The following is a 12,100-nucleotide window of genomic DNA, read 5'->3' on the forward strand; positions in this document are numbered from 1 at the left end:
ATAATGACATCACCTCGAAATTTGGAACATGCAGTTTACATGTACCTCCACACCACCCCCCTTCCATTTCAACCCCTACACAAGTCAACTAACAATTTTTTTTGACAGCAATATAAACATGTACATGCACACCTGGTCTGTACTAGAAATGTTTCTTTATATACTCGAAGTGCACGTGCAAATGCAAAAAGCTCTGCAATTCCTTTGTATGAAGGGCAATAACTCCCATTTCAAAAAAATAATACATACACCTGCAGTATAGCGAGTATACTCATTCAAAAAAAGACAAGGAAAATTAATGCTTCATTTATGATCCTGATTAATAACATAACATAATAATTTCTTAGTAAGCCTGCATGATAAGCCCTTAATTGACACAGCTCGCTAGATCTTTGTGTAGCGATCTACTTTGAGCGGATTTTAGATTGCTTTTTCCCCTCAATTTCCTTATAAAATTTCTCAAAATACTGAGGGAAAACCAGAAACCCTACATGTGCATGAACAAAAAATCTACAACAAAAACATGCATGTGCTTGTACAAATGAGCAAACATGGATTCTTTATCCTCGGTTATGTAATGTGACAATTTTCCCCTTGAATGTCATTAACTATTTGTATCCTTCCTTTTTTTCTGAAAATACATGTAACCCGGCCTCTTAAAAAACCCCTTGGAGTAATTCTAAAAATAACCGTTACAATTTACCCAGAACATGTACCGTACATCAGATACCATCCCTATATATGTAACAGTGTTTTAAACATGTGGAAAATTTTGAAACAATGTCCTCCAAGTTATCTTCAACCAGCATCTTTCCAAAGCATATTTTATTTCCTTCTCCAAAGAGTTGAGACAAGTTTGTACAAAGCCCTAGAGGAAAGAGATATTGTTTACAATTGCAATATAGCACTATCAATACCTCCATTTATGAATCTTATACTTTTAATCCCGACAAAAGCATTTTCTCAGCTTTCCATTTTCCTAAGACTTTTATCAAAGAATGCACAAAAAACAAAACAAGTTAACCTTGAACATCAACATCCAAAACATAATTTACCATTGCATTGATTTTTCCCCCTAGATTCATAATTTGTTTTTAAAAAAAAAAAAAATCCCAATCCATACACAGACAATGATTTTTTTTTTCTTTTAAATCTGTTAAACTTCCCACATAACTAGAAACTAGGTGATATTTGTTTCATGGAAACCTGTTTCAATATTTCTGTGATCTAGGGCCCTAGTTAAAGCTGTCTACTCTCCATTACTTCAGTTCTTTGAATCCACAAATCAATAACAATGTTCAGAGTCAATCACAAAGAGCTGGCACAGTTACATCATAGTGGTGGTGCAATTCACTCCAAAACTAGTGCACTGAAAAAAGTCTGACAACTACATGCATCTTTTTGGTCATAAACTGGGAAGGGGGAGGGTCAAGGCAACAAACAAAGATTTAGATTTGGGGGGACAAGGGGGGGGGGGGGGGGGGAGAGAGACAGGGTTGTCTCTAAGACCCGGGAGACGGGGAATTCCCCCGCCTATAATGCTTTAATTACTCGACTTTCATTGCATTTCAACACAATGTATAGCTATTTATAAGTAAGACCCCCAGACCCCCCTTCTACTTTTTTGTTTCTTCCTTCTACTTCAATTTTTAGAGACAACACTGGAGAGAGAAAAAGCTGAATCTTAGCAGAATCATAACATTGGAAGGGGAGTCCAATTCAAATATATTAAGCACAGGGGGAGATGCAACTTATGGATGTACAAAGTGCATAAAGTTAACAATGTAATCAACTACAGTAACCATGGTAACTGACAAAATATGTGTGTGATGATAAAAATGAAATTACATGTACAGTATACATCCAAATAACTGTTGCATACAAATGAAAAATGAAACTCATATTTCTTCGCACTTCTTAATCAAAATCTATTTCAAATGTTTTCCGAAAAAAATAAATAATGCAGAGAGAGAGAGAGAGAGAGAGAGAGAGAGAGAGAGAGAGAGAGAGAGTTATGATAAGACACAATGAGATTCAATGAGGTTAAAAACTCAGTTGTTAAATTCTCAAATAAGAATATGGCTTTTTTTCTCCCTGCTTGTTGTTTTGTCAAAATGGCAGTGAAATCATTTTTTGACTATATGAACAAACAAAAAGGCATCATGTTCCAAAAGTATTGTCTATACATATATATCAAACCTCAATGCCAGACTGAATGCAAAAGATAGGCATGTATATAAATCTATACAAAATGGCTACCTTCAACATATTTCAACTGAATTATCAACACACTGTTGATGCTTCCTTTATCTTGAGTGAAATTTTGATTTCACATCCAGAAACAATGGAGTTTAAGCTCCTGCTCAAATGAAAGATAATAGCAAATGTGAACAATAATCTTGAACGCTGAATGCCACTCATGTTTTCTACACATTCAAGGTATTCAATAACCAAAAAAAATCAATTCTTTTGTTTCTCTCTGAGAAAAATGACACAAACACTAAAAGTGTCTGCCCTTGCAAATGTTCGTGTTTAGGCTATCGGAACAAACAGAGCAATATCTGTATGTACCATGGTACTACATTTACTAACTAACTAATCTAAAAATCTAGATTGTATAGGTGTTCATTTCATGAACAAACTATGAAATTAAAAATAAAACAGATGAAAAAAAAATTTTGGGACAAAGGGACCATACTTCTTTGTTTGTGAACTTACATCATTTTCACATTTTGATTCTGCCTATCATTTTCATACTCTACAAAATCATCAAACAAGCTAGGCCAAGCCTCCGTATCATCATATGCACTTAGGTCATTGGAAACCTGTTCTGTAAAATTGAGATACATATCCCAGGTGTCCCTTGGTATTCCTCGGATGCTCGGATGATCCTCCAGAAACTCGAGCCATCGACTGAGAAGTTTTGGTTCATTCTGAGAGAACACAAGTTTCCAGAGACTGAGGGCCATATCAATCGGTAAAGTCCTCTGTCCTGTCTCAACGTCCAGACCAAACTTGTACGTCCATCGATAAAGATCCTTGAAGGTCTGTTTGTTTTGCACTTCGGTTAACAACTCTGTGAATTTGGATTGAATTCCTTTGATGGAATCAACCTTAAGGGATTTACAACCATGTAGAAATTCCTCCCGCGTAAATCTGCACATCATTTCGGCTTGGAATTTCCACGCTAGCACCAGAACAATAAAATCGTCAGGATTCACCTCCAGATCACAACAGAATTTTTCGACACCTTCCGCCAAGATTGCATCATCGTCTGCGTCTTTGTATTGTTCAAACAAAGCATGCACTTTTGATTCTGAAAAATCACGGGAAATGAAAGATAAACGTTTGCTTTCTCCATTTAAGCTGGGCTTCTTAATTGGAGGCAGTTTCGGATAAGGTGTAAAGATTTTTCGGTCTGATGCGACCGGCACTGAGCGAGACGAGGTCATCATTGGTACACTGGTGCTGGTGGACTCGGATTCTTTGCTGATGGATCGCGCTGTTCCCCTGGCTCTGTAATCCGAGGGATTGTGGTACCTTGAACCGGATGTCGGTCCTTTTGCCTCACAGCAAGATTGACACTTGCCCATTGGAGCAACCGAAGTCAGCGCTAAATCTCAGAGACCTTCAAATTAAAAAAAAAAAAATAAAATATACATTTCTTTACTGAGTACAGATTGACACTTGCCCATTTGAATTTTGAGCAGAAGAAGTCTGTGTTTAGTAGCAAAGACCCAGAATTATGAAAAAGAAAAAATAAATTCCATTTTATTAATGAGTACACAGTGTACAACATATTTGTTCATGCAGAGATTAAGACTCTTAGCTTCCATTTAATACCACCGTAACTTTTAGCTGAGCCACGCACCTTTTGTTCCAATTACATCATTTAAACGTCTGCTTAGATTAAAAGAACTTTGTAAAGTTTATTTATACCACACAAGTTCTCCAGACCGGGCAGTGATCAATTGTGTTTTTAATTAATAAACTAAATGCCCTCACATATGGTAATTAACAGCATTTTCTTCTTCATATGCCTATGATTCATCTGCAGATCTTGTCACGGCCATTTACAAACTAATATCATCTGTTTTAAAATAGCTCAATGATTATTTACACTTATCTTTTTCATGCATGGACATCGGGGTCACCCCTTTGTTATACCAAAGTATCATAGTTGAGGATCTTTGTTTAATTGTTTTATTTATATTATGAAGTAATGTTTAAAACTTTGTGTCATATTGCACATGCTATTTCTCTCGGCAGTTTTTTGTTTTTGTACAAGTACATCTAAAACCTACAATCCTATATCTCCTCTATACAATCCCCGGAGCAAAAATATAGGTAAGTACCGTAAAAGATATTTTTTACTGGGTAACCATAAAAAGGAAAACTTTCATACCTGTCAGTAGATCTCATATAATTTACAAAGCAGCGAAATTGTATGCATATTGTATCATTTGAAAGCCCCTCCCCTTTTCCTTCCCTCACCTGATATTACAGTTATTAATAAAGCCTGCAGTTTTTTCTAAAACATCTGATGTCCATAACATCAAAGCATAATGGAAAGGCAGATTTTTCATTGATTATTATGTATATTTATATTCAACACTGATATTATGAGGACATCAAGTTACAGGTGCTTTTGAGCAGGTGTTAAATGATCAACAGGAAAAAATATCTGCTTGATACCTAGGAGCAGACCTTCGATGATGAAATAAAAGTTTGAAACCAAATAACAGGGAAATGGGGTACGTGAACAACTGAACACATTCGAAAAGGAAAAAAAGTTTAATAGTATATATATGTATAAAATATTTTTTTTCATAAAGTGGGATATGCTCATTATTATAGGTTGAGTTGGTATTACTGTTGTGGAAATTTTTATTTGAAGATTTACAGATATCAGCATGAGGACAATGGCTGCAAACTACCCATCGAACATCACAGACTCTGAAAGCTAATTTTTTGGTCTGTAAAATTTGGGTCCCCTGGTCCCCCACAACGAAGAGAAACTTCGTACATGTAAACTGAAGCAGCTGTCATAAACATATGTCCCTTAAAAAGGTGGGATGAAGTTTCTTTCTTTTTTGCTGTTATCATAGTAAAAGTAAGTCTCATTAAACCTAAACAAAACATTCTCTCTTTGTTCATCTACTGTTACTGAGGATGAAAGGTCTTGTCTTAATTATTTTGATGAAATTCAGGAAAACAATATGTAACCGGGGGTGGGGGTTGTTATTTTTATTTTCAAAACATTATTTAAAAGAAATTACGACCCTGTGGTGTATACTGCTACATGCACATACGACACACATTCTACATTTTATTGGCTGGGAAGTCATCCATTTTTGTTGCAAAAAAACAAAAAAAAAACCAACCAACTACATGTATATATATTTAGAGAGAATATAATTATCCTTACTATATATCATAGTAATAACTGTGATGGCACTTTGTATTCACAAGAAATAGTTAGAATTCAGAAAGTATTTAACAAAGAAGGGTGGATTGTTGCAAATTAAAGGCTAAATTGAAGGGTTCTTTGAATTCTTGAATGGGGCAGATTTTCCATTAAATTGTGTGGTTACCACAGTGTAATTATAAATAAATTCAGCACCAACACTTGAAAGCTAGCGGGCCATGCCCCCTCCTAAATCACAAAGAACTTACGGTTATGTTCTTAATGACCCCCAATTTCCCCTTAAAGAGCAAATATAAACATTCACGTTTCTTGAAAACTTCAAGGCATGCGTGCACCATGAATGCCATATAGTGTCCATGTTAAGCCATTATCCATTGAGTAAATAGGGAAGGGAAGGTGTAAGCCAATGACTGCCATCCTTTAATGATATATGGCACTCCTGGTGTGCACTTCTATATATTGATATAGTGTAATTCCCGACAAAACATGTTTGTTAACCATTTGATTTTGATAGAACAGCACAACATAGAATGGATGCTACATAAACACTCCTTCTAATATAGACCTCGATGCAGTAATTTAATGGAAACATACGTGGGAGAGGTTGCCCAGGTTATTGCTTCATATATAATTAATATAAACGTGACGATCAGCTGATGACACCTAAGAAACGTCGTTACCATTGTGTAGTGCTTGGAAGGTTTCAACACATTTCACAACAAGGGTTCACTCGTTTATCGGTCAATTCGATTTTTTCAATTTTAGCACTCAGCAATTCATTAAAAATATTAAACAAAGAAAACTCACAGAGTAAATATTCTACAATTATTGAGTCTGTAAATAACCGATCATTCATAACAGAAAAATCAATACACGGGCGATCAACCACAGCTGTTTTGACCCCCTGTAATCGTAATGGTATTGTCCAATCTTATAACAAATACTGTTATTAAGAAAAGTAGTAAAAGATCACCGTTCAAGAATTTCCTTTCTCGTCCAGAAAGGCATCCCTTGATGTCTGATGAGACCCCCTGCCACCAAGAAGATTCTAGTTTTCACTCAGCGACATCAGAATACCGTGTTGGAGTCTGTTGATCCATGTCGAAGGCGATTTATGGACGACTTCCTGTTAGTGCTTGTGACGTCATGAAAGAAGAGAAATAACTCTATGTAAATAACTCTATGAACTGATAAAAATCTATACGCTATTTCTAAATATATAATAGTTCTTTTTTAAAGAGTTGATGAACCTTTTATGAAAGATAAAACACTGTGTTGGATTATTATATTGATTTATGTGCCATTTTTGCTCCCGCATTTAAAGATACCAAATGATGGACCATTGTCTAGAGAGTAAATAACTTTTTAAAATCATGTTTCTCGCCTAACAGGTGAGATATTTACCTTTTAAAAGTATTATCCAATAGGAAAATAATATTTCCCATCGGAAAAATCATTTTCGTATAGGAAATGTTAAAAATCCGGTAGGATTTTCTAAAAATCCCACAGGAATTATTTTTTTGATTGAAGAAAAGTATATAACTCCTACATAAATTGGATACAGAACAGTAGTTTTCATATGATCATCTTCCCAAGTCAAGGGTTTCTCTGATCCGCTCTACTCTAGAGCGGAGCAGATCAGAAACCCTTGACGTGGGAAGATGTTTTCAAATAGGAAATTAAGAATTTATATCGGGTTTTTAAAAATCACGTGTGATTTTTTTTTTCAAATCCTATCGGAATTTGAATTCCTGTAGGAAGCTCTTTTATTAATGTAGGAAATTCCAAATATCCTATAAGAAAATTGTTAACGTTTTTTCTGTGGGAGATCTATATTTTCCTGTGGGAATAATATCTCCCTGTTGAAATTTATTTTTTAAAGTAAAATATCTCACCTGACAGGTGTGATACTTAATTTTAAAAATATATATTGTGTGTTTAGGGTAAGCCGACCTCACCTACAAAAATGCCCCGATCCTACCATTTTTAGTGTCTGCTTTCATCTGATTGTGATTTTCATATTATTTTCATTTATACCCTGTTTTTAAATACATGCATTACACAAGCAAATATTCTTCGGATTTTATGATTGTATTTATGACCTCGAGCAAAAAAAAAATATATATATATGAATAAAAAAATCCTACCTACCTAACCTAATTTTTTCATCGGTGTTACCCTATATAAACACACAATTTTTTAGGCCTAGCAAGGGTTGTTATAAACCCTTTGGGAAATGGTCTATCATATGGCATATTTGAATTTATCCATACATGCAGATTCTTACGACCCGGGTGCAAAACTTCCACACTGGCATAATTGTCCGGCACAAAACTTAGTATCGATGCGGCCAACATTTTCTTACCGGTATTAATCAAATCAAATCTTATACTAGTATACATATATCATAAAATATAAAATCAAATCATTGTCTACATTCTTAAATATGATTTGATATAAGAAAAATGCATCAATCAATTTATTAGATTAATATTTTACAATGGCGTATGAAAATATGAAATTATATGGCTCGACTATCAAAAGGTTATTAATTATAACTGCTTTTAATTGTTAAATACTATATATTCATTTTACAATAGTTTAAAAAAAGAAGTTGTAAATCTGCGTTTATATATATTTTTTATTATGCAACTCCAAAATTGCTCCACAATTACTCCAAAAACTGACACCCCGAGGAAACCATTGTCAACCGACGCGGTGTCAATTTCAACTGTTACCCTCCCAAACAGGCACTATTTATATACTGTATCTAGAGTTTACAAACATTCATCGACGTAAACAGTAATGACAATAGTAATGTCCCTTTTATAAAAATATATATACCCCTACCTTTAGAATACATGCGAATTGTGGGGGTATATATTTTTATTATGAGAAAAATATATTACGTCAGGTGCCTGTGGCGCCATGCAGCATATTTTTCGGACTCAAAGTCAGCACATTCGAATATCATATATACAAAAAATATGCTATGCGAGACAAAATAATTACTTGCCGTTAGTTTGACGTTAACATTGGAGTATTGAAATATGTCTGAAAATACATTTTTTTTTTTTTGGTTAAAAACACAATTACCATATAGGCCTATTACACTTTTAATTTCTTGGTTTTCCAATTTCATTGTCAGTGAGTCCATGACTATATACATGGACTCATTGACAATCAAACCAATAGTGTAACACATGGTATTGATCAGGGACCTAGACACGACTTGACTTTAAAGTTATCAAATTTTGTTTATTTATTAATTTATTTCCATTTTTAATATCTAGAATGCTTGATTTGTGTATTTTCAATGCTTTGTCAAGATTTGAAAGTCAAATATCGAGCTACAAGCAAGATACATGTACAGAGTCTAAAATCTTTGATGTGCTCAAAGCTGGAGTCCGGTTCTTTTTTACATATGTGTTGTATGAATTGGTGTAATATAGTTGTAACGAACATTTTTGCTTTGGGTTTAAGAATTGACCCGGGGATCATTTGTTAACATTGAATATCAAGAGCAAAGGTGGCGAATAAAGACCATAGTTCGTTCAAAATTGACCAGCATCGTAGAATTTTGATCATGAAACCGGATCTAAATTCAACAGCAAATAAACACATATTAAAGAACTGATATTTATATCTTTGATTTATTCAATAAAAAAAATACAGTTAATTCAGATCATTTTGTGTTTTAACATAAGAATAATTTTGTTTCTTGGTTTACATGGTTACACGAAATTCATGTATATATATAAACAGTAAGATTTAATATTATATTTATATCCTCCTAATAAATTTACAGCAAAATTTACATATTTACGATACCATGTAAACTATACACTATGACAGTAGACTATTGCTATTGCATTCGAATTCTTTAAAAAGAAAAGTTTTACAGCAATCATTTTTTAAAGTTCATTTTCCTGTAATCCGTAATTTTGGTACTATGTATGTGTATTTTGGAAACGCTAGTGGTTTGAGGCTGTATATATACATTTCCATTCATACTCATTCCAGTACAATGCTATAGTATACATGTCGCTATCTATATCTATCTTGAAAACTGTTATTTTTCAGTAGTTTATTTTGCTGTAAAAATGTGCTAATATGATAATGTTACTGTCATGTTACTATAAGAAAAAATCGTTTATTTTCTAGGAATAAGAAGTTCCGCATGATGGAATATTTAACAACTTTACTGTTGTACAGGACACCGATACATTAATTTCGATTCAATTAATTCAAATCACTAAATATAGTTTTCTTCACACGAATTTGACGAAACCTTTTTTTTAATAAAAAAAAGCATATACAAATTGAAGCTCCTATTGATTTAAAATAGATCACTATGCGTAGAAATAGTATCAGGCGCAGTGTTCGCAATGTTTAAAGACAGTTCAAATCCAGTTGAAGTTCATTTTCAACAAGGTCATTTTTCAACGAGTAAAGATAAAAAAAAAAAAAATCAATCTTGTTGAAAAATGACCCTTGGTATACACTGGCATATTATGAGTAAAGGCTAAAAATTAAATCAAATGTTGCTTTCTTTTGTTCTAAATTATAAAATTATTTATGAACTATCTTGTTTGTCACGACGTGTCATTTTATCAAAGAAATAATAATTTCTTTACACTATTTGTACACAAATATAAGACTCGGTCTTTGTTAACATAGCAATGAATAATTACCTCTGTTTCTCGCTTGTATCTTGAATTCTAGCATTCATATTTTGTTCAGTCTTTCAAAATGTACAAGTAAACCATTTTATAAAAAAAAAAACCCAATAAATATTAGAATAACAAATTTTGATATCAAATCGTATCCAGGTTCCTTTCACAAAAAAAAAAATGTATTTTCAGACATGTTTTAATTTTGTATTAATTGTTTGAGGTCAAACTAATTGTAACAGAAAAAAAAGTCTGCTGCTCGTATACAAATAGTGCCTGTTTGGGAGGGTAACAGTTGAAATTGACACCCCGAGGAAACCATTGTCAACCGACGCGAATTTCAACTGTAATCCTCCCAAACAGGCACTATTTATTTTGTTATACTGAATGTCTTAAATTTTAAGACAATTTTACTGCTTTTATATAGGAATAACGTGAATTCTACAGCGAACCGTACGCGCATAATTTTCGCGCATGTAACAATTTTTAATGTTACCCGTTGCTAAGTGCGTTGCTAACGCTGAGGGTAATAGAACGGATTATGAACTGCGTCTTAACCAATCAGATTTCAGTATTTAACATAAAAGTATAACGATAATATATATATCTATATCCCTGGCGAAAACATTATTTAAGAAATAAACAGCAAGTTAAAAAGTTCATTGGGATTTGAACTTGGTTGGTCACGTGATCAAATCCTGTGAGGCATTGCCATTTGCAAATTTAAATACATGTATTCTGATTTACAGTCAACAAGACCTTGTTTTTCAGCATAGTGTATTCGAGTATGCTGACTGCGACACAGGCACCTAGCTTGACGTTATGAATTTTTCTCGCAACAAAAATATATACCCATACATAATCATACACAGTTTATCAATCCAAAGTTTTTTTCAGACCAGTAGCTAAAGACTTGAAATTATACTACTATATGACTAGATTTACCAAATTTATAGATACACAGCATTGAAATGATATTGTTGAATATTGATTATTATTTTGAAATCTTTTATATCTTTATATTTTACAATATATTCATGTAAAAAATAAATAAAACAATATTTTTCAGCATCATCCCCAGACAGCATTAGGTCTATAGAGTTATAGGGTTTTGTACATTTTGTTTTGTACATTTAAGAAAGATATACAATCAAATAAAGTATTTTATCTTCCTTCGGCATTGTAAGGACACCCAACGAAAGCTATTCTATCTGTGATAATTGTGGTTTTCATTTTAAAAATGCGAATATATAAAATTTTGGCGAAGGTCATCATTTAGACAATCCAGTTAATTTGGCATTTAGACTGCTGGCACTTTTCTTATTCTTATATATATTTGACAATGGGTGATATTTTCCATGTTACATGTACATGTAAACTAATTTTTATGAAATTTCTGTGCCATTATAGCATACGTGTAATAAATACACCGTACATTGTATGGACAAAAGGGTCATTATTCTTGCGCGAATCCAGTTTTCAATTGGAAGGGGGGGGGGGGGGGTTGAAGGAAAAGTACATCATCGTGTAGCCTACAAAGGTGGAAGAGGATAATTTACATTGTGCGCGGTTTGTGATGATGGAAGTTTGTAAACAACTTGATAGATCAACATTTCGCCGCTCCAATGAACACTGATTACCGCTAAAAAATCGTTTTAGTCTTAATTTAAAACATAAATCATTTTTGGCCCCTGTGCCAACGCCCTTGAAGTACAATACATGTAGGCTTACAGATTTTTTTTTTGAAAAAAAAATATCTAGAGAAAAATTTCAATTAATTACGGATTAATTTCTAGTCAAAACTCTTGTATATATATAGTACTTTTTTTATTATATCATTCTGACATCATTATAGCTAGTGGTGCTAGGCAAGTTCCTACAATTAGCGTATCGTACTGCTATTTCAATTCAAAATCACAGTTTCTATCATACGTAAATCCATGGCCAATGGTCCTATAAATTTAAATGTTATTAGATAGTGCACATCAATGAACATCTA

The 12,100-nt window shown here is 33.3% G+C and overlaps 1 protein-coding gene across 1 annotated transcript; it reads right to left on the reverse strand.

Moving 5' to 3' along the window:
• Positions 1–240: 240 nt before the first annotated feature.
• On the reverse strand, positions 241–6,561 carry LOC128166322 (DCN1-like protein 3). Its single transcript, XM_052831420.1, has 2 exons — positions 6,402–6,561; positions 241–3,628 (listed from the first exon to the last, which is right to left on the reverse strand). Exon 2 carries the CDS (start codon positions 3,591–3,593, stop codon positions 2,715–2,717), a length of 879 nt encoding a protein of 292 aa, XP_052687380.1. The 5' UTR covers positions 3,594–3,628; positions 6,402–6,561; the 3' UTR covers positions 241–2,714.
• Positions 6,562–12,100: the final 5,539 nt, after the last annotated feature.

Source organism: Crassostrea angulata, chromosome 10, assembly GCF_025612915.1.
Source record: "Crassostrea angulata isolate pt1a10 chromosome 10, ASM2561291v2, whole genome shotgun sequence".
Lineage (NCBI taxonomy): Eukaryota > Metazoa > Mollusca > Bivalvia > Ostreida > Ostreidae > Magallana > Magallana angulata.